The sequence below is a fragment of the Pristiophorus japonicus genome, chromosome 6 (assembly GCF_044704955.1).
Source record: "Pristiophorus japonicus isolate sPriJap1 chromosome 6, sPriJap1.hap1, whole genome shotgun sequence".
NCBI lineage: Eukaryota > Metazoa > Chordata > Chondrichthyes > Pristiophoridae > Pristiophorus > Pristiophorus japonicus.
The window spans coordinates 46,566,715-46,593,430 of record NC_091982.1 but is presented as its reverse complement, the minus strand read 5'-3'; the positions used below and the strand labels follow the sequence as shown (position 1 = coordinate 46,593,430).

The window sequence follows — 26,716 nt, the reverse complement described above, 5'->3', positions numbered from 1 at the left end:
GAATGCAGGAAACTATAGACCAGTTAGCCTAACATCTGTCGTTGGAAAATGCTGGAATCTATTATTAAGGAAACAGTAGCAGGACATTTGGAAAAGCATGATTCAATCAAGCAGAGTCAACATGATTTTATGAAAGGGAAATCACGTTTGACAAATTTGCTGCTGTTCTTTGAGGATGTAATGAGTAGGGTGGATAAGGGGGAAACCACTGAGTGTGGTGTATTTGGATTTCTAAAAGGCATTCGGTAAGGTACCACATGAAAGGTTACTGCACAAGATAAAAGTTCACAGAGTTGGGGGTAATATATTAGCATGGATAGAGGATTGGCTAACTAACAGAATGTCAGGATAAATGGGTCATTTTCGGTTTGGCAACCAGTAACAAGTGGGGTGCCACAGGGATCGGTGCTGGGGCCTCAACTATTTACAATAAGAACATAACATAAGAAATAGGAACAGGAGTAGGCCAGACAGCCCCTCAAGCTTGCTCCGCCATTCAATAAGATCATGGCTGATCTGGTCATGGACTCAGCTCCACCTCCCCGTCCGCTCCCCATAACCCCTTATTGTTTAAGAAACTGTCTATTTCTGTCTTAAATTTATTCAATCTCCCAGCTTCCACAGCTCACTGAGGCAGCGAATTCCACAGATTTACAACCCTCTGAGAGAAGAAATTTCTCCTCATCTCTGTTTTAAATGGGCGGCCTCTTATTCTAAGATCATGCCCTCTAGTTCTCGTCTCCCCCATCAGTGGAAACATCCTCTCTGCATCCACCTTGTCAAGCTCCCTCATAATCTTATACGTTTTGATAAGATCACTTCTCATTCTGCTGAATTCCAATGAGTAGAGGCCTAACCTACTTAACCTTTCCTCATAAGTCAACCCCCTCATCCCCAGAATCAACCTAGCGAATCTTCATCTATATTAATGACTTGGATGAAGGGACCAAGTGTAATGTAGTCAAGTTTGCTGATGATACAAAGATGGGTGGGAGAGCAAATTATGAGGAGGACACAAGAAATCTGCAAAGGCATCCAGGCAGGCTAAGTGAGTGAGCAAACATTTGGCAGATGGAGTATAATGTGAGGAAATGTGAGGTTAGACACTTTTGCAGAAAAAAATAGAAAAGCAAATTATAATTTAAATGGAGAAAAATTGCAAAGTGCTGCAGTACAGAGGGACCTGGGTGTCCTTGTGCATGAAACACAAAAAGTTTGTATGCAGGTACAGCAAGTAATCAGGAAGGAAAATGGAATGTTGGCCTTTATTGCAAGGGGGACAGCTTATAAAAGCAGCAAAGTCCTGCTACAACTGTACAGGGTATTGGTGAGGCCACACCTTGAGTACTGCGTACAGTTTTGGTCTCCGTATTTAAGGAAGGATATACTTGCATTGGAGACTGTTCAGAGAAGGTTCCAGAAATTCGGGGTTGACTTATGAGGAAAGGTTGAGTAGGTTGGGCCTATATTCATTGGAGTTCAGAAGTATGAGAGGTGATCTTATCGAAACATAATGAGGAGGCTCGACAAAGTGGATGCAGAGAGGATATTTCCACACATAGGGGAAACTAAAACTAGGGGGCATAGTCTCAGAATAAGGGGCTGCCCATTTAAAACTGAGATGAGGAGGGATTTCTTCTCTAGGGGGGTTGTAAATCTATGGAATTCTCTGCCCCAGAGAGCTGTGGAGGCTGGGTCATTGAATATATTTAAGGTGGAGATAGACAGATTTTTGAGCGATAAGGGAGTAAAGGGTTATGGGGAATGGGCAGGGAAGTGGAGCTGAGTCCATGATCAGATCAGCAATGATCTTATTGAATGGCGGAGGAGGCTCGAGGGACCAAATGACCTATTCTACTCCTATTTCTTATGCTTTTATCTTCTTATGATAGAATCTATTCTACAAGAATCAGTTCTGAAATTTACCAGGGTCCTATTGCTGTGGATCCACTTGATTTACACTATTCAAAAGACAACAACTACATGTGCTGTTTGGAAAGTAGCTATCAGATCCTGAAAGCCCCAAGAGACAGCAGCATGCATCATGGACACCATGGTCTGGAAGCCGACCTGCTGCTATCAGAGCTGAAATCTGTGCTTTGGGGGAGTTAGAGGCAGCCACTGGTCACTGGCCATATCAGATATATAAATGTTTTTCTATTTGTTTCACTTTTTAACATTTTAACAATAGAAAAAGTTCTACATTGTTTGAAAAAAAGGGAAAACGTGTGTTGCACCAATATGTTGGTAGAATCCTGCATTCCACACTGCGAAGCAGATGCCTTTTCAAATCTGTGTTTTGTTTGAAGTTCGTTAAATCGAGTCATTAATATGTGTCTCCTCACTCCATCATCACTGACTGCTTTTAGACTAATGCTGTCTTCATTTGAACTTCTGTGAAGCCAATGTTCCCGAACCGCTTCCATTTTCCCAGTGGCAGACACGTGGATCCAATTTTTTTTATGAGTTGTGTCTGCTTCTGAGATAAGGGAGCCAGGTTTGACAGTGCAAACGGCGTGAAATGGCTCATGGGCACTGGTCTCCCAGAATTTATACTAATACAGCACCAAAATAAAAGCAGCTGCTGTGTTGTAATTGCATCATTTCCTACTCAAATGCATTCTTTCTTCAAATCAACACAACTCCTTACTTCCCTTGATAATCAATTTGTGTTATACTCTACATGTTTTTAAAATTCAAGCATTATATTACCAGATCCCTTGTTATTTCTCCTATTCTTTACAGCTTTCATGAGGGTTTTATGTGATGGATCTCACCTCGGTCAGATTCCACATGTACGCTGACGACACCCAGCTCTACCTCACCACCACCTCTGTAGACCCCTTCACTGCCTCTGATCTGCCACGCTGCTTCTGCTCATCTCGTATTGAATGAGTAGAAATGTCCTCCAATTAAATATTGGGAGACCAAAGCCATTGGGAGGAATTTTAGTCCCCAAAAATGGGTGGGTTGGAGTTGGTAGGGGGTTAAAGTATTAAAAAACGGAATCCTGACCCCAATCCGTCCATTTCCGGTATGAACGGAGACGGGACAGGGGCAGAGAGCCAACCCGCTCTCAGGAGGCAGGTCGCCATTTAAATATTATATTGAGGCTGGCGTGCCTCAGATTTAACCACCACATCAAATTTAACTCTGGCTGGTCGGGTTTCTCAGGCCTCGAGGAACCCGCCAGCTAAAGTAAGGGGAGGACTGCTGGACCATCCACCGTGATCAGACACCCCCCACAAGGCCTCCAATCCCCCCACCCCCTGCCCACGAGGTTTCCGATACCCCCGCTCAGGCCCCTGATCGCTTTCCCGGACTCCCTCCTCCAGCCCTGATGCTCCCTCTAGCTCTTGAGTCTCAAACACCACCCCGCTGATGCTCCTCCGGCCCTGATCTTGTGGTCCTGATTCCCCCCCTACCACCCCGCCGCCCCCTATACTCCCCCGCCCCCCCCCAACCTCGATCCACTCGCCCCACTCCCCCCCGATGCTTCTCCAGCCCTGATCTTGTGGCCTCAGTTCTCCCCCACCACCCTGCCGCCCCCTATTCTCCACCCCCACCACCACCTCAATCCTCTCTCCCCCGCCGATGCTCCTCCAGTCGGCCCTGATTCTCCCCCCCTGCCCCTCCCGATGCACCTCCGACCAGCCCAGATCCAATCTCTCCCCCCACCCCCCCACCCGATCCCTCCCTCCCCCCACCCTGCGGCCGAGTGGCGCAGGCCTACATGCTCGCAGCCAGACAGCTTCTCCACCTGGCTGGCGGCGGTTGGGAAACAGAGCTTTGAAATGCAAATCAGACCCTGTCGTTAAAATCTCTCGGGGTTCCCAATCACCTTTCAGTTGCCCCATCTCCCCCCCCACCCTGCCCCCCCACCAACCACTTCCGCTTTCGGCCCACCTCCAGATTAAAATTCTGGTCATTGTCTTCGGTCCATGATACAAACTCCATTCCCGAGCTACCAACTCTATCCCCCTCCATAGCCAATGTCTGAGGCTGAACCAGACTATTCGCAACCTCTGCATTCTACTTGACCACTAGCTGAGCTTCCAATCCCATATCCTCTCCATCACCCAGACCACAACAGAGCCTGTCTCCGCTCCTGCCTCAGTTCATCTGCTGCCGAAACCTTCATTCCATTTTACCTCCAGACTCAACTATTCCAATGCTCTCTTGGCCAGCCTTCCACCCTCCATAAACTTCAGCACTTCCAAAACTCTGCTGCCCGTATCCCAATTCGCACCCATCATCCGTGTACTCACTGACCTACTCCCGGTCTGGCAACGCCTTGAACCTAAAATTCTCAGCGTTATTTTCAAATCCCTCCATGGCCTCACACTTCCCTATCCTCCAGCCCCACAACTCTCCGAGATCTCTGCGCTCCTCTAATTCTGGCCTCTTGTGCATCTCCTATTTCCATTGCCCCACCATTCCGGCTGTGCTATCAGATGCCTAGGACCTAATTTGATGCCTGGGACCTGGAATATCCTCCCTAAATTTCTCTGCCTCTCTACGTGGCTTGATGCCTTATTCTTGTTTGATAACGCACCTGTAAAGCGCCTTGGAACATTTTACTATGCTAAACATGCTATATACAGGTAAATGCAAATTGTTCCAAATTTAAAAAAAAAAAAATGCTGTTACTACTCGGGGAACATATATTCTTGCGCCTAAATAAGTATTTCTATAGTTAAAATGTTATACAACAGCTCTCTCAAAAGCTTGTTGGGTAAATCTACATATAGACTGGGCAAACCAAATATGCAGTAATAGTGTAGAGGAACCAACTAAGGAACAGGCTATTTTAGATCTCGTATTGTGCAATGAGAATTGGTTAATTAATAACCTTGTAGTAAAGGGGTCCTTAGGGAAGAGTGACCATAATATGATAGAATTTTCTATTGAGTTTGAAAGTGTTTATCCGAAACTAAGATCTTAAATCTAAACAAAGCAAACTACATAGATATGAGGGGCAAGTTGGCTAAGGTAGATTGGGAAACTACACTAAAGTATTGATGGTATACAAGCAATGGCTAGCATATAAAGAATTAATACATAATTTACAACAAACATACATTCCTTTAAGGCATAAAAAACCCACAGGAAAAGTGGTACAACCATGGCTAACAAGAGGTTAAAGATAGTATTAGATCAAAGGAAGGGGCTTATAATGTTGCCAAAAAGAGCAGTAAGCCTGAGGATTGGGAGGATTTTAGAATTCAGCAAAGGAGGACCAAGAAATTGATAATGTAAAGTCCTGTCCCCTCAGTACAGATTCACACGAGGCATGTAGTGAAGTCAAGGTCAGTTGGTGAGAGGGGAGCAGCCTATAAAAGGCCCAGCGGGAGATCGAGAACCAGCGGCAGTTGGTGAGAGGGGAGCAGCCTATAAAAGGCCCAGCGGGAGATCGAGAGCCAGCGGCAGTTGGTGAGAGGGGAGCAGCCTATAAAAGGCCCAGCGGGAGATCGAGAGCCAGCGGCAGTTGGTGAGAGGGGAGCGGCCTATAAAAGGCTCAGCGGGAGATCGAGAGCCAGCGGCAGTTGGTGAGAGGGGAACGACCTATAAAAGGCCCAGCGGGAGATCGAGAGCCAGCGGCAGTTGGTGAGACGCGGGAGCAGCCTATAAAAGGCCCAGCGGGAAATCGAGAGCCAGCGGCAGTTGGTGAGACGCGGGAGCAGCCTATAAAAGGCCCAGCGGGAGATCGAGAGCCAGCGGCAGTTGGTGAGACGCGGGAGCAGCCTCTAAAAGGCCCAGCGGGAGATCGAGAGCCAGCGGCAGTTGGTGAGAGGGGAGCGACCTATAAAAGGCCCAGCGGGAGATCGAGAGCCAGCGGCAGTTGGTGAGACGCGGGAGCAGCCTATAAAAGGCCCAGCGGGAGATCGAGAGCCAGCGGCAGTTGGTGAGACGCGGGAGCAGCCTATAAAAGGCCCAGCGGCAGTTGGTGAGACGTGGGAGCAGCCTATAAAAAGGCAGCTACAGCGGGAGAGAAAGCAAAATAGAAGTAGAAAGTAATCAAAAAGTGACGTCACAGCCAATGAGGTAAGTGATTGGCTGGTGATTGGTGAGTAGCTTTTCTTTTATTTTTTATATCAGTAAGTGAACTGTAACATTGTTATTACCAATTTAAGTGTATCTAAGGTTAAGGCATGGCAGGAGAGGTCGGCCATGTGATATGCTCCTCCTGTACCATGTGGGAACTCGGGGACACTTCCGGTGTCCCTGGGCGCTACGTGTGTGGGAAGTGTATCCGCCTCGAGCTCTTGACGGTCCGCGTTGCGGAATTGGAGCTGAGGGTGGATTCACTCTGGAGCATCCACGATGCTGAGAATGACGTGAGTATCACGTGTAGTGAGTTGGTCTTACCGCAGGAGAAGGGTCCACAGCCAGATAGGGAATGGAAGACCAGCAGGAAGAGCAGTGCAAGAAAGATAGTACAGGGGTCCCCTGTGGTCATCCCCCTGCAAAACAGATACACTGCTTTGAGTACTGTTGGGGAGGATGACTCATCAGGGGAGGGCAGCAGCAGCCAAGTTCATGGCACCGTAGGTGGCTCTGCTGCAAAGGAGGGCAGGAAAAAGATTGGGAGCGTGATAGTGATAGGGGATTCGATGGTGAGGGGAATAGATAGGCATTTCTGCGGACGCAACCGAGACTCCAGGATGGTATGTTGCCTCCCTGGTGCAAGGGTCAAGGATGTCTCGGAGCGGGTGCAGGACATTCTGAAATGGGAGGGAGAACAGCCAGTTGTCGTGGTGCACATTGGTACCAACGACATAGGTAAAAAAAGGGATGAGGTCCTACGAAAAGAATTTAAGGAGCTAGGAGCTAAATTAAAAAGTAGGACCTCAAAAGTAGTAATCTCGGGATTGCTACCAGTGCCACGTGCTAGTCAGAGTAGGAATCGCAGGATAGCGCAGATGAATACATGGCTTGAGCGATGGTGCAGCAGGGAGGGATTCAAATTCTTGGGGCATTGGAACCGGTTCTGGGGGAGGTGGGACCAGTACAAACCGGACGGTCTGCACCTGGGCAGGACCGGAACCAATGTCCTAGGGGGAGTGTTTGCTAGTGCTGTTGGGGAGGAGTTAAACTAATATTGCAGGGGGATGGGAACCTATGCAGGGAGACAGAGGGAGACAAAAATGAGGCAAAAGCAAAAGACAGAAAGGAGATGAGGAAAAGTGGAGGGCAGAGAAACCCAAGGCAAAGAACAAAAAGGGCCACTGTACAGCAAAATTCTAAAAGGACAAAGGGTGTTAAAAAAGCAAGCCTGAAGGCTGTGTGTCTTAATGCAAGGAGTATCCGCAATAAGTGGATGAATTAACTGTGCAAATAGATGTTAACAAATATGATGTGATTGGGATTACGGAGACGTGGCTCCAGGATGATCAGGGCTGGGAACTCAACATCCAGGGGTATTCAACATTCAGGAAGGATAGAATAAAAGGAAAAGGAGGTGGGGTAGCATTGCTGGTTAAAGAGGAGATTAATGCAATAGTTAGGAAAGACATTAGCTTGGATGATGTGGAATCTATATGGGTAGAGCTGCAGAACACTAAAGGGCAAAAATCGTTAGTGGGAGTTGTGTACAGACCTCCAAACAGTAGTAGTGATGTTGGGGAGGGCATCAAACAGGAAATTAGGAGTGCATGCAATAAAGGTGCAGCAGTTATAATGGGTGACTTTAATATGCACATAGATTGGGCTAACCAAACTGGAAGCAATACGGTGGAGGAGGATTTCCTGGAGTGCATAAGGGATGGTTTTCTAGACCAATATGTCGAGGAACCAACTAGGGGGGAGGCCATCTTAGACTGGGTGTTGTGTAATGAGAGAGGATTAATTAGCAATCTCATTGTGCGAGGCCCCTTGGGGAAGAGTGACCATAATATGGTGGAATTCTGCATTAGGATGGAGAATGAAACAGTTAATTCAGAGACCATGGTCCAGAACTTAAAGAAGGGTAACTTTGAAGGTATGAGGCATGAATTGGCCAAGATAGATTAGCTAATGATACTTAAGGGGTTGACTGTGGATGGGCAATGGCAGACATTTAGAGACCGCATGGATGAATTACAACAATTGTACATTCCTGTCTGGCGTAAAAATAAAAAAGGGAAGGTGGCTCAACCGTGGCTATCAAGGGAAATCAGGGATAGTATTAAAGCCAAGGAAATGGCATACAAATTGGCCAGAAATAGCAGCGAACCTGGGGACTGGGAGAAATTTAGAACTCAGCAGAGGAGGACAAAGGGTTTGATTAGGGCAGGGAAAATGGAGTACGAGAAGAAGCTTGCAGGGAACATTAAAGCGGATTGCAAAAGTTTCTATAGGTATGTAAAGAGAAAAAGGTTAGTAAAGACAAACGTAGGTCCCCTGCAGTCAGAATCAGGGGAAGTCATAACGGGGAACAAAGAAATGGCAGACTAATTGAACAAGTACTTTGGTTCAGTATTCACTAAGGAGGACACAAACAACCTTCCGGATATAAAAGTGATCAGAGGGTCTAGTAAGGAGGAGGAACTGAGGGAAATCTTTATTAGTCGGGAAATTGTGTTGGGGAAATTGATGGGATTGAAGGCCGATAAATCCCCAGGGCCTGATGGACTGCATCCCAGAGTACTTAAGGAGGTGGCCTTGGAAATAGCGGATGCATTGACAGTCATTTTCCAACATTCCATTGACTCTGGATCAGTTCCTATTGAGTGGAGGGTAGCCAATGTAACCCCACTTTTTAAAAAAGGAGGGAGAGAGAAAGCAGGGAATTATAGACCGGTCAGCCTGACCTCAGTAGTGGGTAAAATGATGGAATCAATTATTAAGGATGTCATAGCAGCGCATTTGGAAAATGGTGACATGATAGGTCCAAGTCAGCATGGATTTGTAAAAGGGAGATCATGCTTGACAAATCTTCTGGAATTTTTTGAGCATGTTTCCAATAAAGTGGACAAAGGAGTACCAGTTGATGTGGTATATTTGGACTTTCAGAAGGCTTTCGACAAGGTCCCACACAGGAGATTAATGTGCAAAGTTAAAGCACATGGGATTGGGGGTAGTGTGCTGACGTGGATTGAGAACTGGTTGTCAGACAGGAAGCAAAGAGTAGGAGTAAATGGGTACTTTTCGGAATAGCAGGCAGTGACTAGTGGGGTACCGCAGGGTTCTGTGCTGGGGCCCCAGTTGTTTAGATTGTACATTAATGATTTAGACGAGGGGATTAAATGTAGTATCTCCAAATTTGCGGATGACACTAAGTTGGGTGGCAGTGTGAGCTGCGAGGAGGATGCTATGAGGCTGCAGAGTGACTTGGATAGGTTAGGTGAGTGGGCAAATGCGTGGCAGATGAAGTATAATGTGGATAAATGTGAGGTTATCCACTTTGGTGGTAAAAACAGAGAGACAGACTATTATCTGAATGGTGACAGATTAGGAAAAGGGAAGGTGCAACGGGTTGGCATGCAGGTACAGCAGGCGGTTAAGAAAGCAAATGGCATGTTGGCCTTCATAGCGAGGGGATTTGAGTACAGGGGCAGGGAGGTGTTGCTACAGTTGTACAGGGCCTTGGTGAGGCCACACCTGGAGTATTGTGTACAGTTTTGGTCTCCTAACTTGAGGAAGGACATTCTTGCTATTGAGGGAGTGCAGCGAAGATTCACCAGACTGATTCCCGGGATGGTGGGACTGACCTATCAAGAAAGACTGGATCAACTGGGCTTGTATTCACTGGAGTTCAGAAGAGTGAGAGGGGAACTCATAGAAACGTTTAAAATTCTGAAGGGTTTGGACAGGTTGGATGCAGGAAGAATGTTCCCAATGTTGGGGAAGTCCAGAACCAGAGGTCACAGTCTAAGGATAAGGGGTAAGCCATTTAGGACCGAGATAAGGAGAAACTTCTTCACCCAGAGAGTGGTGAACCTGTGGAATTCTCTACCACAGAAAGTAGTTGAGGTCAATTCACTAAATATATTCAAAAGGGAGTTAGATGAAGTCCTTACAACTCGGGGGATCAAGGGGTATGGCGTGAAAGCAGGAATGGGGTACTGAAGTTGCATGTTCAGCCATGAACTCATTGAATGGCGGTGCAGGCTAGAAGGGCTGAATGGCCTGCTCCTGCACCTATTTTCTATGTTTCTATGTTTCTATGTTTACTCTGGACCTGCACCTTTATTTCACAGCTCTGTAATGCTGCACTGGCCTGAGACCTGCCCTTTATATACCTGTCTCTTGCAAGTGCACCCCTGGTGGTAAGGTATGCTGGTGGTTACAAGTCATATCTTATTACAGTCATGTATAGCATGTTAGGATACAGTTATATATAATAATGTAAGATACATGACATCACCCTCCCCCAAGATCTTATTGTCTTTATAGGTTCAGTCTCTCAGGTGGTCTACGCTCTCGCGTGGAGCGTCTGAGTTGTGGTTCAGTTGTTTGCCTCGGTGTCTGTTTTTCTTTGGGTGTGGTTGCTGGTATCTCGCCTGGGCTGTCTGTTTCGATTGGTGTGATTGTTGTTGACTCGCCTGGGCTGTCTGTTGGGATTGCCTTTTCCTCAGGTTGTTCCCACTGTCTGTCCACCAGGTGTGGTGCGAGTTCCACATTGTAGTCTGCCTCTGGTTCCGCAGTGTTGTTGGTAAATCTGCTTTTGACTTGGTCGACATGCCTCCGGCAGGTTTTGCCATTGTCCATTTGTACTACCAGTAGCCTGTTTCCTTCCTTGCCCGTTACTGTCCCTGCAAGCCATTTGGGACCCCTGCCATAGTTTAGTACAAACACTTTGTCCCCTATTTCATTCCATCTCCCCCTCAAATTTCGGTCATGGTACTCAATCAGCTTACGGTGCTTTGCCTCAACGACTTCGTGCATGTCTGGGAGGATTAATGAGAGCCTTGTTTTTAAAATCCTTTTCATCAACAGTTGTGCAGGGGGGATCCCAGTCAATGAGTGCGGATGAGATCTTTATGCCAGCAGCAGTTACGACAGGTGACCCTGCAGAGTGGGACCTTGGATTTTAAACATGCCTTGTTTAATGATTTGTACTGCTCTCTCCGCCTGGCCGTTGGAGGCCGGCTTGAACGGTGCCGTCTTGACGTGATTTATGCCGTGGTCAATTATAAAGTCTTAGAATTCTGCGGTGGTGAAGCATGGACCATTGTCACTGGCCAATATGTCAGGGAATCCGTGCGTTGCAAACATGGTTGCGTGGCTCTCCACAGTGGTGGAGGTTGTGCTCGAGTTTAAAATGGTGCATTTGATTCACTTTGAAAATGCATCGACAACTACGAGGAACATTTTGCCCATGAATGAGCCCACATAGTCTATGTGCACCCGCGACCACGGTTTGGTAGGCCAGGGCCAGGGGCTTAGTGGAGCCTCCCTGGGGGCTTTGCTGAGTTGGGCACAAATGGTGCACCTTCGGACGCAGAGCTCCAGGTCCGCGTCAATACCAGGCCACCAGACGTGGGATCTGGCTATGGCCTTCATGAGAACGATCCCCGGTGCTCGCGGTGGAGCTCCCAGACAAATGCCTCTCTGCCTCGCAGAGGCATGACTACTCGGCTGCCCCACATCAGGCAGTCTGCTTGTAGTGATAGCTCATGCATGCGCCTGTGAAAGGGTTTTAATTCCTCGGGGCAGGCATCGCGAGCCTCTGCCCAATCACCGGTTAGGACACATCTTTTTACTAAGGATAACGTGGGGTCGCTGGCCGTCCAGGCTCTGATTTGGCGAGCCGTCATGGGCGAACCTGTGGACTCAAAGGCATGACTATCTCACAGTCCTGTTCGTCAGACCCTTCCGTGGTCGCCAGGGGTAGCCTGCTGAGCACGTCGGCACAGTTGTCTGTGCCTGGTCTGTGCCTTATGGTATAGTCGTAGGGCGCCAGCATGAGTGCCCACCGTTGAATTCGCGCCGAGGCGTTGGCGTTTATTGCCTTGCTCTTGGATAGGAGGGACATGAGGGGCTTGTGGTCGGTTTCTAACGCGAACTTGGCCCCGAAAAGGTATTGGTGCATCTTTTTGACACCGTACACGCACGCGAGCGCCTCCTTCTCTACCATTTCGTACCTGCGCTCCGCCCGCGAAAGTGACCTGGAGACATAAGCTATGGGTTGTAATTTGCCCGCAATATTGACATGTTGCAAAACACACCCGACCCCATACGCTGACTCATCGCATGTGAGAACTAGCTTTTTACCTGGGCCAAAGAAAGTCAAAACACTGTTGGAACTCAGAAGGTTGCGTGCCTTATTGAAGGTGCGTTCCTGGGTGTCCCCCCAAAACCAATCGCACCCCTTCCTGAGTAGCACGTGGAGAGGTTCCAGCAGCGTGCTTAAGTTCTGCATAAAGTTCCCAAAGTAATTGAGAAAGGCATGCAGTTCTGAGACATTCCGGGGCCTGGGTGCCAAGCGAATTGCTTCTGTTTTGGACTCTGTTGGGCGGATTCCATCAGCGGCAATCCTTCTGCCCAAAAATTCAACCTCGGGTGCGAGAAACAGGCACTTGGATTTCTTGACTCGTAGGCCTACCCAATCCAACCACTTTAGTACTTCCTCCAAATTACGGAGATGGGAGTCGGTGTCCCTGCCCGTGATAAGTATGTTGTCTTGAAATACAACCGTCCGCGGGATGGACTTGAGCAGACTCTCCATGTTGCGCTGGAATATGGCAGCTGCCGACCTGATGCCGAATGGGCATCGATTGTACATGAAAAGGCCTCGATGTGTGTTGATGGTGGTGAGTAGTATGGATTCCTCGGTCAATTCTTGCGTCATATACGCAGATGTGAGGTCTAATTTTGAGAAAAGTTTACCTGCAGCCAATGTGGCAAATAAGTCTTCCGCTCTGGGCAGCAGGTACTGGTGCTGTAGGGAGACTCTGTTTATGGCAGATTTGTAGTCCCCACAGATTCGTACAGATCCATCAGGCTTCATGACTGGGACGATGGGACTTCCCCAGTCGCTAAATTCCACAGGTGATATAATGCCTTCCCGCAGAAGCCTGTCTAGTTCATGTTCAATCTTTTCCCTCATCACATAGGGTACAGCTCTGGCCTTGTGATGGACTGGTCTAGCATCCTGGGTGATGTAGATTTTGACTTTGGCCCCTTTGAAAGTGCCCACACCTGGCTGAAAGAGATGTTCAAATCACTTTATAACTGTTCCTCTAATGACATGGCATGGACATCATCCCATTTCCAGTTTAGTTTTGCCAGCCAGCTTCTCCCCAGCAGTGCTGGGGGATCTCCAGGGACAATCCACAGGGGAAGTCGGTTCACTGTCCCTTTGTGTGTGACAGAGAGCATGGCGCTGCCGAGGACTGGTACGATTTCTTTGGTATAGGTCCTTATAGTTTGGTGTCGACCCTTGTGAGTTTTGGTCTGTCTCTTTTATGCGGCCACAGTTGTTCAAATTGTTGAGCGCCCATGAGAGATTGACTCACTCCCGTATCCTGCTCCATGTTGACAGATATCCCGTTGAGTAGGACCCTCATCATTATAGGAGGCGTCCTGTTGTAGGAGCAGCGGCCATTGATCGTGTTGACCCGCTGTACACCGGTGTCCCGGGTACTGTCCCCACCATCTTCTGGTCAGCTTTCCGACCCATCCGATTCGTATACCAGCTGAGCTGTTGTTTTTTTGCACATGCGGGCCAAATGCCCTGTATATTCACAATTTCTGCAAACAGCCTGCTGAAATTGACATCCCCTTGCCGAGTGCCCACCCCCACACCTCCAGCACTGACCTGTTCCATTGTTCAAAGAGTTTCCAAAGAATGAGCTGCGTCTGGCTGATCTCTCTTGAGCTTCTCTCAGTTTGTAGTTGATTGCTCGCATTGTGGGTTGATGAGGTGTGAACAGCCATTCCTGAGGCCCTTGATGGCTTCTACTTGCTGTCGAGAACCTGTTCTCCCGGTTTTGTCTGTGTGTGGGGGTAGCAACTTGTTTAGTGCTGTGAACTTCTTGTTCCAATATTTCGTTAGTTGTCGTATCTGCATTGTAAATCAACCTCGTTTCTTCTTCCCATACCAAGAATGTCTGTGCAACCAGTGCTGCTGCCTCTAAGGTCAGGTTCTTGGTCTATGAGCTTTCGGAATATGCCTGCGTGGCCTATTCTTTCAATGAAAAAGTCTCTCAGCATTTCTCTCCTCAGTTCATCGGAGAACTCACATAAACTAGCCAACCTCCGAAGTTGCGCCACGAAGTCGGGTATGCTCTGGCCCACACAGCGTCTGTAGTTGTAGAACCTGTGTCTGGCCATGTGGAGGCTGCTCGCTGGCTTCAGGTGGTCTCTTACCAGAGTGCTCAATTCTTCAAGCGACTTGCTTGCTGGTTTCTCGGGTGCCAACAGATCCTTCATTAAAGCGTATTTTTTCGAGCCACAGCTGGTCAAGAGATGGGCTCTTCTCTTGTCTGCCTTATCGTCACCTAACCAGTCTTTGGTTACAAAGCTTTTCTGGAGCCTTTCTATAAAGTCCTCCCAATTGTCTCCCGCATTGTACTTGTCATCTGATCCGTTGTTCGCCATTCTGTGGATTCTGTAATCCCGTAACCCGTCGCCACTGTAAAGTCCTGTCCCCTCAGTACAGATTCACACGAGGCATGTAGTGAAGTCAAGGTCACTCTGGACCTGCACCTTTATTTCACAGCTCTGGAATGCTGCACTTGCCTGAGACCTGTCCTTAAAGACCTGTCTCTTGCAAGTGCACCCCTGGTGGTAAGGTATGCTGGTGGTTACAGGTCATATCTTATTACAGTCATGTATAGCATGTTAGGATACAGTTATATATAATAATGTAAGATACATGACAGATAAAGAAAGGGAAAATAGAATATATGAGAGCAAACCAGCGAGAGACATAAAAACAGACGGTAAAAGCTTCTATCGGTATGTATAAAGGAAAAGATTAGCAAAAGTAAATGTGGGTCCCTTACAGGCCAAGACAGGAAAATTATAATGGGAATAAGGAAATGGTAGAGAAATTAAACAAATACCTTGGATGCGTAATTTCCCTTCGCCCCAAACGGAGCATTGAATTTGAATTAAATGATTATTCGCTGCCCGAATCCTTTTCGTGTGAGATTTCGTTGCGGCGGTGTTTCGGGCGGCTGTGTGATGGAAGTGGGTCAGGAGCAGGGTGGAAAGTGTCATCAGCGTTGCGTTGATGACATCAGCATGACGAGGACGTGCCGCGCTGACGCGTAGCGACGTCCCTCCCCTTCAGTTAAAGGGGAGGCTGCTGCGAGCCCTGCAGCCACTTTAGTGGTGCCCACTGAGCCACCAGGGAGGACTTCGGCCTGGCCAGCAGTCGGGCACCAAAGAGAGGGTGCCGGACTGCCTGTTGGCGATCCGGCCGAATCTGTGGCCGCCATTATCGGGCCGACTTCAGAGTCGGCCAACAATTGAGATGAGGCGAAACTTCTTCATTCAGAGGGTGGTGAATCTTTGGAATTCGCTACCCCAGAGGGCTGTGGAGGCTCAGTCTTTCAGTATATTCAAGACAGAGATTGATAGATTTTTGAATATTCAGGGAATCAAGGCATATCGAGACACTGCAGAAAAGTCGAGTTGAGGTAGAAGATCAGACATGATCTTATTGAATGGTGGAGCAGGCTCAAGGGGCCGAATGGTCTACTCTTGCCTCTAATTCTTATGTTCTGATGTTCTGATATTAAATGCAGATACAGACCAGTTAGGAGGGGCAAGTGTGTAATGCAGATGGGAGCAGGAAATTACATAGATACATAGACAGATTAAGTGAATGGGCAAAACTTTGGTAAATGGAATTAATTGTGAGCATGTGGGAGGCCATCCACTTTGGACCCAAGAAAGATAAATTTGGAGTCCAAGTACATAAATCATTAAAAGCTTGTGAACGAGTACAAAAAGCAATCAAAAAGGCTAATGGAAGGTTGGCTGTTATCTCAAGTGAGCTAGAATACAAAGGGGAGGAAGTTATGCTTCAGTTGTATAGAACCTTGGTCAGACTTCATCTGGAGCACTGTGTTCAGTTTTGGGTACCGCACCTCGCGAAGGATATATTGGCCTTGGAGTGGGTGTTGCACGCATTCATCAAAATGATACCGGGACTTGAAAGATTAAATTATACATATTGGATACATAAGCTTGGCTTGTATATCCTTGAGTATAGAGGGTAATCTGCTAGAGGTGATTAAAATGTTAAAAGTATTTGATGGGTTGATATTTCATCTGGTGGGGGAATCAAGAACAAGGGGCATACATAGGGGGTGAAATTCTTTATCACCCCATTTGGGGCTGGAACAGTTGGGAGGCATCAAACTTAATGGCAGGCGCTAAAGTTTCGCTCCTCTCAAAACATTTGGGTTACCGCCCCCGGAAGGAAGTGGAGTGCTAAATAAAGCACACCACTTCCTTCTTAAAGTGCAAACGGGGCTTCCCTCCCTTAAAGGGAAGGGCCCACGCTGCAGGCTCGGCAAATTAAAAAGGGACCTGCCTGAACCACCATAGAGTGGGGGTGATGCGCGAGTGCCGGAATGAGCGATCGAAGAAAATGAGCAGCACCATGAACAAGGTAAGTTTTTCTTTTAATTTCCATCGGCCACCTCGACTTGATCTATCGCCCCGGTAGCCCGATCCGTGACTCTTGCAGTTGCCGGTGTTTTTGCCTGGTGCTGCTGCAATGGGTGAAACTCAATTTCGGGGCCAGGGCACTAACGGGGTGATGTGTGCGGCGATTACGTCACGATCTCCGGGCTCAGGGGATCAGGGTGTAAAACCGTAGTGTCGCAGCAAAATGCCAGCCCCACACCCGGTCGGTAACACCTTTGTGCCTCGGCAAACTCCCCCTCCACCCCCCGGCCACCGGGGCGCTAACGGGAGGCACAAATGCATTGAATGGTGCAAGGACATCATTCAGGAACAAAATCAGGAAGCACTTCTTCACACAGAAATGGAAATCTGGAACTCTTGCTCCCCAAAGGCTGCGGATACTGGAACAATTGGAGATTTCAAGACTGAGATAGATTTTTGAGGGGAATGGGGAAAAATATGGTATATACATCTGAATAGACATATAATCCCAAAGTGTTGCAATGGGAGATATCTTTTTGCATATTTCAGTCTTGCAGTCTTATATTGCCCCTGTATGCTTAAACTGTGTACTCAGAGGTAGCTTGCAAATTGGGTAATTTATAAAGAAAGAAAGGGGCCAAATTTGGTGCAGGTTGCGCCCGCAGCCACCGAGGAGCCGCTGGAAATGTATGTTTTCTGGGCGATTCCTCCGGAACCGCCGTCCAGGTTCCGCCCGGCACGAGATTGGTGGCAGAGGGATCCGCCGGAGTGATGTCATGCCGCCCGCCCATGCCGGGTGCTGCAAATCAGCCATTTTGGTCAGGGCTGCTGGCCTCAGATCGATCTGCCGCCCGCCAGAAGGACCACTCACAAAAAGCAGGTTTGAGCTGGCCGTGAGTCGGGGGGCAGGGAGAAGGGCTCCGAGTGCTGAAATGCTGTACATCGCGGTCATGGTGCAGATGCTGGACTATCAGGAGTGGGACTGCTGGAAAAAAGTTAGGTGGATCTTGCTTTACTTTTTGCTGTTGGTCATGTTTAATTTGGATGTGATAAAAGCGACTGAAATGTGTCTAGGCTGATGGAAACTTTTTTCTTTGACCTTGCTGAAAGACCTTCATTGAGAAGCCCAATGGCGAAGGCAAAATAATTATGAATAAGCGAAAAGACACATTTTGTCCATCCAAGCTGAATAATTAATTCTGTGACACAGTACTTCAAGAAGTTCTCAGGGAAGCACTACATATAACATAGAGAGTGAGAGGGTTAGGGTTAGAATGATCTATTGTAAGCCTGAGACAGCTGCAGACTCTGACAACATTTGTATGGGAGGAAAAGGGCATAAAGTTACAGTTATTTGACTTTAGGGGCAGCGCGATTACAGAGCAAACTGAGGAAGGACTACGGTCAATAGAACACAGCAAGAGACAAGTGCCGCAGTGACTCAGTGGCATAACTGAGGTTTCAACGACTAGACTGTCACTATCGACTTGTTAATGTGTTTTTCTTTGTACTGCGAGGGAACTGTTATGTATCTGGACTTGTATATACTCTGTACAGCCACCAGAGGGCTCATTCCCTGGAGTCCCAAGGTATCTCATAATCCCTTGGGAGCACAGGTATTTCAGAGTGCTTCACAGGTTGGGGAGGCACTCTGGAGACCTGCAATAAAAGACTGATGTCACACTTTACTTTGAACTCAGTGTTCAGTCTGACTCTTTCTCCATACACAACAACTGGCGACGAGGATGGGATAGCGAACCCAAAGTTGCAGAGAACAGTGGGCATCCTGGAGAAATTCTCGGAGGGAGACGATTGGGAAACTTTTGTGGAGTGACGCGACCAATACTTCGTGGCCAACGAGCTCGATGGGGAAGAGAGCGCTGCCAAACATAGAGCGATCCTCCTCATTCTGTGGGGCACCAACGTATGGCCTCATGAAGAATCTGCTCACTCCAGCGAAACCCACGGAGAAATCGTACGACGATTTGTGCACACTGGTCTGAGAGCATTCGAACCCGAAGGAAAGCGTTCTGATGGCGAGGTACCAGTTCTACACCTACAAAAGATCTGAAGGCCAGGAAGTGGCGAGTTATGTCGCCGAGTTAAAACGCCTTGCAGGACATTGCGGATTTGAAGGAATCCGATCAGCGGCGGTGATATTCCAGAGAAACATGGAAAGTTTACTGAAGTCGGTCCTGCACACCGTGGTCTTCCAGGACGACATCTTGGTCACAGGTCGGAACACAGTCGAGCATCTGCAGAACCCCTGGAGGAGGTTCTTAGTCGACACAACCGCGTGGGGCTCAGGTTAAAAGGCTTGAAGTGCATTTTCCTGGCGCCTGAAGTGGAGTTCTTAGGAAGGAGGATTGCGGCGGACGGCATCAGGCCCACCAATGCGAAGACGGAAGCAATCGAGAACGCACCGAGGCCACAGAACGTGACGGAGCTGCGGTCGTTCCTGGGACTCTTGAACTACTTTTGGTAACTTCTTACCAGGTCTTAGCACCCTGCTGGAACCATTACATGTCTTACTACAAAAAGGGGATGAATGGGTTTGGAGCAAAAGCCAAGAAAATGCCTTTGTAAAAGCGAGAAAATTGTTATGCTCAAACAAATTGCTTGTCTTGTATGATCCATGTAAGCGTTTGGTACTAGCATGTGATGCGTCGTCATATGGCGTCGGGTATGTATTGTAACAAGCTAATGATTTTGGGAAACTGCAACCGGTTGCTTATGCGTCTAGGGGTCTGTCTAAGGTCGAGAGAGCCTACAGCATGATTGAAAAAGAAGCGTTAGTGTGTGTCTATGGGGTAAAGAAAATGCATCAATACCTGTTTGGGCTAAAATTCGAATTGGAAACTGACCATAAGCCACTTATATCCCTGTTTTCTGAGAGCAAAGGGATAAATACCAATGTATTGGCCCGCATCCAGAGATGGGCGCTCACGTTATCCACAGACAACTACGTCATCCGCCACAGGCCAGGCACAGAAAACTGCGCCGATGCTCTCAGTAAACTGCCATTGCCCACCACGGGGGTGCAAATGGCGCAGCCCACAAATCTACCCATGGTTATGGAAGCATTTGAGAGTGAGCAATCACCCGTCACTGCCCAGCAGATCAAAACCTGGACAACCCAGGACCCCTTATTATCTCTAGTTCACGGGAGCTGATCCAGTGTCCCAGTGGAAATGCAGGAAGAGATAAAGCCGTTCCGGCGGCGCAAAGATGAAATGTCTTTATAGGCAGACTGCCTTTTGTGGGGCAATCGAGTAGGGGTCCCCAAGGGCAGAGACACCTTCATCAATGACCTCCACAGTACCCACCCAGGCATCGTCATGATGAAAGCGATAGCCAGATCCCATGTGTGGTGGCCCGGCATCGATGCGGACTTAGAGTCCTGCGTTCACAGATGTAATACATGCTCGCAGTTAAGCAATGCACCCAGGGAGGCACTGCTACGTTTATGGTCTTGGCCCTCCAAACTATGGTCTAGGGTACACGTCGACTATGCAGGCCCGTTCTTCGGTAAAATGTTCCTTGTGGTTGTAGACCGCGTACTCCAAGTGGATTGAATGTGAGATAATGTCGACTAGCACGTCCGCTGCCACTACTGAAAGCCTGCGGGCCATGTTTGCCACACATGGCTTACCCGATGTCCTGATGAGCGACAACGGGCCATGTTTTGCCAGTGCTGAGTTCAAAGAATTTATGATCCATAAAGGGATCAAACTTCTGCCCCGTTTAAACCAGCGTCCAATGGTCAGGCAGAGAGAGCATTGCAAACCATCAAGCAAGGCTTGAAGAGGGTAACTGAAGGCTCACTGCAGACTCGCCTATCCCGAGTCTTGTTTAGCTATCATATGAGACCACACTCACTCACTGGGAACCCACCTGCTGAACTGCTCATGAAAAGAGCACTTAAGACAAGGCTCTCGTTAGTTCACCCTGATCTACATGAACAGGTAGAGAGCAGGCGGCTTCAACAAAGTGCATACCATGATAGCGCAAATGTGTCATGCGAGATTGAAGTCAATGATCCTGTATTTGTATTAAATTATGGGCAAGATCCCAAGTGGCTTCCCGGCACATTAGTGGATAAAGAGGGGAGCAGGGTGTTTCGGGTCAAACTTTCAAATGGACTCATTCACCGGAAACACTTGGACCAAATCAAACTCAGATTCACGGACTACCCTGAGCAACCCACCTTGGACACTAGTTTTTTTGATCCCCCAACACACACACCAGTGGCAACTGACATCACGGTTGACCACGAAGCAGAATCCATCAACCACAGCAGCTCTGCAGGGCCCAACACACCAGGCAGCCCAGCAAGGTCAGCTGCACAGCAGCCCAGCGAGGGCCCAACAAATGACACAACAACACCAGCCTTTACACTGAGACGATCAACCAAGGCAAGGGCCCCAGATCGACTCACATTGTAAATAGTTACACTATTGACTTTGCGGGGGAATGTTGTTATCTATCTGGACTTGTATATACTCTGTACAGCCACCAGAGGGCTCATTCCCCGGAGTCGCAAATGATCTCATAATCCCTTGGGAGCACAGGTATTTAAGAGTGCTTCACAGGTTGGGGAGGCACTCTGGAGACCTGCAACAAAAGATTAAGGTCACACTTTACTTTGAGCTCAGTGTTCAGTCTGACTCTTTCTCCACACACAACAGAAACTACTTCATAAAATCTGTTGTGATTCATCACAAAAGACCAGTACTCAGCGTGCCTTGTTGTGGTTATGGACATAAGTCTATTCTGAGAGATATAATTAATCTGACACATCGAATAACCCTCATGGCACATAAAGCATGTTGCGATGGCCTGATGACCTTACCCAGTCATATGTGGATGGGAAGATATTCCTTATAAAGCAGATGACCTGAGGGACAGATGTGTGTTTCTCACAAGGCACCACATGTGAATGTATTTACAAGTGCACAATAACAAAGGTTACATAACATTATTACATTTACAAACATTTCCACCGCCAACACCTACCCCTCTACCCGGCACCGCCACCTTTCTTCCCCACCTTGAAGCGATGCCCAAGCTCCGCATCCTCACCCCGCCTACACCATGGCATCCCGCTCCCCTGTGCCTCACTGCCTCTGATTGACGAGGTTGTGGAGGAGAGCAGCAGGGTGTCTGCAGATGTGAGTCTTGGTGAGAAGGCGGGGGGGCGGCGGGGGCTTGACCGAAGGCGTCGGGATCACCTGCTCCTCCGGACCGGTCTGCCTCGAGAGTGCAGGGATCAGGGGCTTGAACTGCGTGTCCAGAAGCCATCTCTTGCCTCATCGCCTCAACGGTCTCGGTTGTGCACTCCAATACAGTGATGAGCCGGTCCATCTTGTCATCACGCTGCTGGGTGAAGGTGGCCATGCTGGCAGCTATCTCAATCATGGTCTGGAGCAAAGCGCGACCTATCTGCACGCTTGTCTGTGATAGCTGGACCATCTCCAGAATTGCAGCGAGCTGTGGTGAATCCTCAGGTGGATGCTCGTTGCTGGTGGGTTCTGGCGCCTTGCTTGCCTTCGCGCCACGGCCTCCGCGCTTGGTTGAGCTTGCCCGTGTGGAGTCTATTCCAAACCCAGGAACTCGCTGGCTGATGCCAAGGTTCTGCTGACACCTGGCTCACATGGCAGGAGGATGCGGTCATCCTGTTCCTGCTCCTGGAGCTCAAGGGGCTCAAAGACGGGCCCTTCTTCCTCCTCTCTCTCCTCTTCTTCGTGGCTCAGGGTGGTGGAGGCTTGCCATGACCATCCCGGGTGAGGTCTTTGTACCTGTGCTCCACCTCCATTACTGGCTCCTCCAATTCCTGCTCATTAAACCATGGAGCTCTGGGCCTGGTTTTGCCAGTCTTCATTGCTGATTTCTGGCCACTCATCGTCAATGATGAAACGAAGGTTGCTCAACAGTTTGTGTGTCTCAATTTCTCCGACTGCCCACTCTACAACCTCCAACTCTCTCCTCTCCCCTCTCACACTCACAGTTGGAATAAAGTGGTGTGCCTTTATGCGCATGCGCAGTACAGCAATCAGCCTCAAATGGCCCCAAAATGATGACATGTTGGAAGACATAAACTACAAAAGAAATTGCGAAGTCTTGCGCATGCGCATTGGAGGCCCTCCGAAGATCCCCGAGTGGAGAGGCCTCCAACTGCCGCACAATGATGACGCCGGCCGTTCACTCCCGTTCCTGCCCGGCGACTGCTGCCGACGCTGACGCCCACATCACGGAGCCGAAAGTGGCTCCCAACGGGACCCGGCGGCAGTGGGCGGCAAAAAGGTTGGTGCCGCCAGGGGGCCACCGAGAAATGGGTAGCGACCAAATTCTGCCCCAAAGACTTGCATTTATAGAGCGCTTTTCATGACCTCAGGATGTCCCAAAATGCTTTACAGTCAATTAAATACTTTTAAGTGTATTCACTGTTGCAAGGTGGACAGACAATTTGCACACAGCACGCTCCCACAAACAGCAATGTGATAATAACCAGATAATCTGTTTTAGTGATGTTGATTGAGGGATAAATATTGGTCAGGACACCGGGAATAACTCTGCTCTTCTTCAAAATAGTGCCATGGGATCTTTTACGTCCACCTGAGAGGGCAGACGGAATCTCGGTTTAACGTCAGTTTAACGTCTCATCCGAAAGACAGCACCTCTGACAGTGCAGCACTTATGTAAAATTTATGTAGATTTGCCAGTCCCACTTCCTACACAATGCCAGCATGAATTGAGTGTGTTGCACATACTTCACTGTTATGATGGCACTCAAATGCGGTGGAGGAGGAGTTCTACACAAGACAGCTACTCATGTGCAATCTATAATCTGCAGTTTTTTAGCATGAGATCAAGCGAGAGACACTAATAAGATGAAGAGGGAGTAGCTCAGAGGAATCAGTTCATCTGTGGATGTTTCTCTGAGGGAGAGGGGAACTGAGAAACATAAGAGTACAAATATCTCCCCAAAAGATTGACCAATACCAATACCATATTCCAGAATACCATTTCAGGATTATATCTGTTTGATGCAGATTTGCCCTTTACCTCTTTCAACTGAGACAACCATTGCGTTAGATTTGCCCAAACTGTGGGTTCAGTTTTCCCCAAAGCTGTTTTTTGGCGTATTTGGAGTTACGCCTATGTTTTTGGGGTCCAAGTACACCAAAAAAAAAAATCAACCAAGTTTCCCCATTTGATTTCTTCATTTTGGCGCCACCTAGCCTGTCATTTAGTTTTGAAGGGTGGAGCCCAAGATCTGCACCAAAAAGATTGGGTTGCCACAGTAACCAGGGAAACAATGTGGGCTGAGACTGGAAAGCGAAACATACAGCCAGCTCACAGCAACTTACCAAGCACATTACAGCAACTTACCTCCATTAAATTATTAAAGTCCCCCTCCCCTCCAGATGCCAGTCCTAGTCCCCGCTCCTATCCCAGGCCGAATGGCCTCTTCCCTCCCAGTCCCCGCTCCTATCCCAGGCCGAATGGCCTCCCTCCCGGTCCCCCCTCCTATCCCAGGCCGAATGGCCTCCCTCCCGGTCCCCGCATCTATCCTTGGCCGAATAGCCTCCTCGATCCCAGTTCCTGCACCTATCCCAGGCCAAATAACCTCCCGGTCCCGGCCCCGCACCTATCCCAGGCCAAACAGCCTCCTCCCTCTTGGTTCCCGCACCTATCCCAGGCCAAATGGTCTCACGATGCCGGTCCCCGCACCTATCCCTGGCAGAATGGCCTCCCTTCCGGTCCCCACACCTATCCCAGGCTGAACGGCCTCCTCCATCTCAGTCCCTGCTCCTCTTCCAGGAAAAATAGCCTCCCGATCCCGCACCTATCCCAGGCCGAACGGCCTCCTCCTTCCCGGTTCCCGCACCTAACTATGCCCGAAAGGCTTCCCCCCCTCTCTCTTATCTCTCTCTTATCTCTCTCTTATCTCTCCTGCTGCTGTCCGGGCATCTGCTGCGCTGATTTACTTACCTGTGCCAATTTTCTTAACTCACCAGAAGGTTTTTCTACAGAGGCCATATACGCCAACTTATGAAGAATTGGAGTAAATTGGTGCTGGCAAAACTTGCCTAAATGGCCAGAAAAAAACCTTGCCTATGACTCAAAAAAACGAACCTAAACAAATCATAACTAACTGAGTTACGTTGGTGCACACTGATTGAGGAAACTTGTATTTTTTAAACTTAGGCCAAAAAAAGCGGCGGGGCGCCAAAAATGCAGTGCAAATCACTGGGGTAAATTGAGCCCTATATCTGGCCGACATTAAGTTAGCAATCAGCTTGAACATGGCAATCAAACTGTACTGATCTTTTAAGTGTTCAATGGCGAATTCATTTGTTCTTTTGATACTATAGAAATACTCACAATGTATCCAGTTGCTGGTATCTAATGAACAGGTCATCTGTGAGACTTGTGATACTGTTACAACCTAGATTCCTAGATTGAGGCAGAGATACAAAAAGATATAAAAGCAATTTTGACTTTATATGACAAGACACATAACATCAGAGTTCTTATCTCGAGTCAATATTCCCATTTCTTCAAGTCTCACTGGGTCACGCATGTTCATAATCGTAGAAGTTTCAACAGAGGAGAAGGCATTTAGCTTATCATGCCATGCTGGTGCTAACTCAACATTGGTACTACATATTCTAATCCAATTCCCTTGTTCTCTCTCCATAGTATTTAATGGGGCCAAAACCCCTGCCGGAAACGGGTTGCACCTACCATTGTTGTCGTGTTCTGGCCACTGCAATGGATGCAGTGGCCCATCCTGCGAAATTCAGCTCTTTATCTCAGCCTTCTGGGATAGAGTTCCAAAGATTCACAACCCTCAGAATGAAGAAATTCCTCCACATCTCAGTCTTAAATGGCCGACCCCTTATCCCGAGACTGTGCCCCCGAGTTCAAGGCACTCCAGCCAGAGGAAACAACCTCTCAGCACCTACCCTGTCAATCCCCCTCAGAATCTTATATGTTTCAATGAGCCAGGGGAAACAACCTCCTACAAAAGCAAAATATTGCAGATGCTGGAATCCGAAATAAAAACAGAAAATGCTGGAAATCTCAGCAGGTCAGACAGCATCTGTGGAGAGAAACAGAGTTAATGTTTCAGGTCTGTGGGCCCGAGTTTGGTCAAACCTAAATTCCATCCAAGTACCGTCAAAAGGAAGGTACTTTGGATGGAAGTTTGGTGAAAAAATGTGGGAAAAACCGACCGGTGGAAAAAATGGGCGTTATACGGCAATTCTGGGCGGCAGGTCAGATTCTGGATGGCAAATGCGATCCTCGACAAAGAAACACCAAGGATAGAGTCGGGCCCAGGGAGGGGGGAAAAACGGGAAAAAAAACACATTTTCAAAACATTAAAAAAAACTACTCGAAATCATTCAGGGGACCCCATCAACCAAGATCCCTGCAAAAGAAATAAAGAAAAGAAGTACACTAATCTTTTCTTGCAGGTCTTCATACTTACCATTCAGGTAAGACCTGCCTCCATGCGGCAGTCTCTTCTTCTGCTGGAGTGGAGGACCGCCCAGACAAAACTGGGAATGCAACGGGTGGGAGGACTCTTCTGGGCGTTGCACGCCAGCGCATGCTCCCCAGCGGTCTTCTCTGGCGTGAGGACCTGACCAAACTCGCTTGAAGGGGAGAGCACCCAGAAAAGATCGAGATCGCCGAGAAAACTCAGCAGCAGCCAGCAGTAAGTCAACCAAACTCGGGCCCTATGACCTTTCGTCAGAACTGAAAAAGTTTGGGATGTAACAGAGAGAGGAAACAACCACTCAGGATTTACCCTGTCAAACCCCTTCAGAATCGTGTATGTTTCAATGCGATCACCTCTCATTCTTCTAAACCTCAGAATATAGGCCCATTCTACAAAATCTCTCATCATAAGACAGCCCTATTATCCCAAAAATCAATCTAGTGAACCTTCGTTGGACTGCCTCCAAGGCAAGTATATCTTTCCTTAGATAAGGAGATCAAAACTGTACACAGTATTCCAGGTATGGTCTCACCAAGGCCCTGTACAATTGTGGCAAGATTGCTTTACTCTTATACTCCAACCCCCCTTGCAATAAAGGCCAACATGCCATTTGCCTTCCTATTGCTTGCTGTCCCTGCATGCTAGCTTTCTGCA

At 48.2% G+C, this 26,716-nt stretch overlaps 1 protein-coding gene across 1 annotated transcript in view; it reads right to left on the bottom strand.

Moving 5' to 3' along the window:
* The window catches only part of rxfp2l (relaxin family peptide receptor 2, like), a 139,037-nt gene that overhangs the window by 96,512 nt on the left and 15,809 nt on the right, over window positions 1-26,716 (bottom strand). Inside the window, exon 5 of the mRNA XM_070883953.1 lies at window positions 24,940-25,011. Coding sequence (XP_070740054.1) covers window positions 24,940-25,011 — 72 coding nt within the window. The remainder of the gene's footprint in view (window positions 1-24,939; window positions 25,012-26,716) is intronic.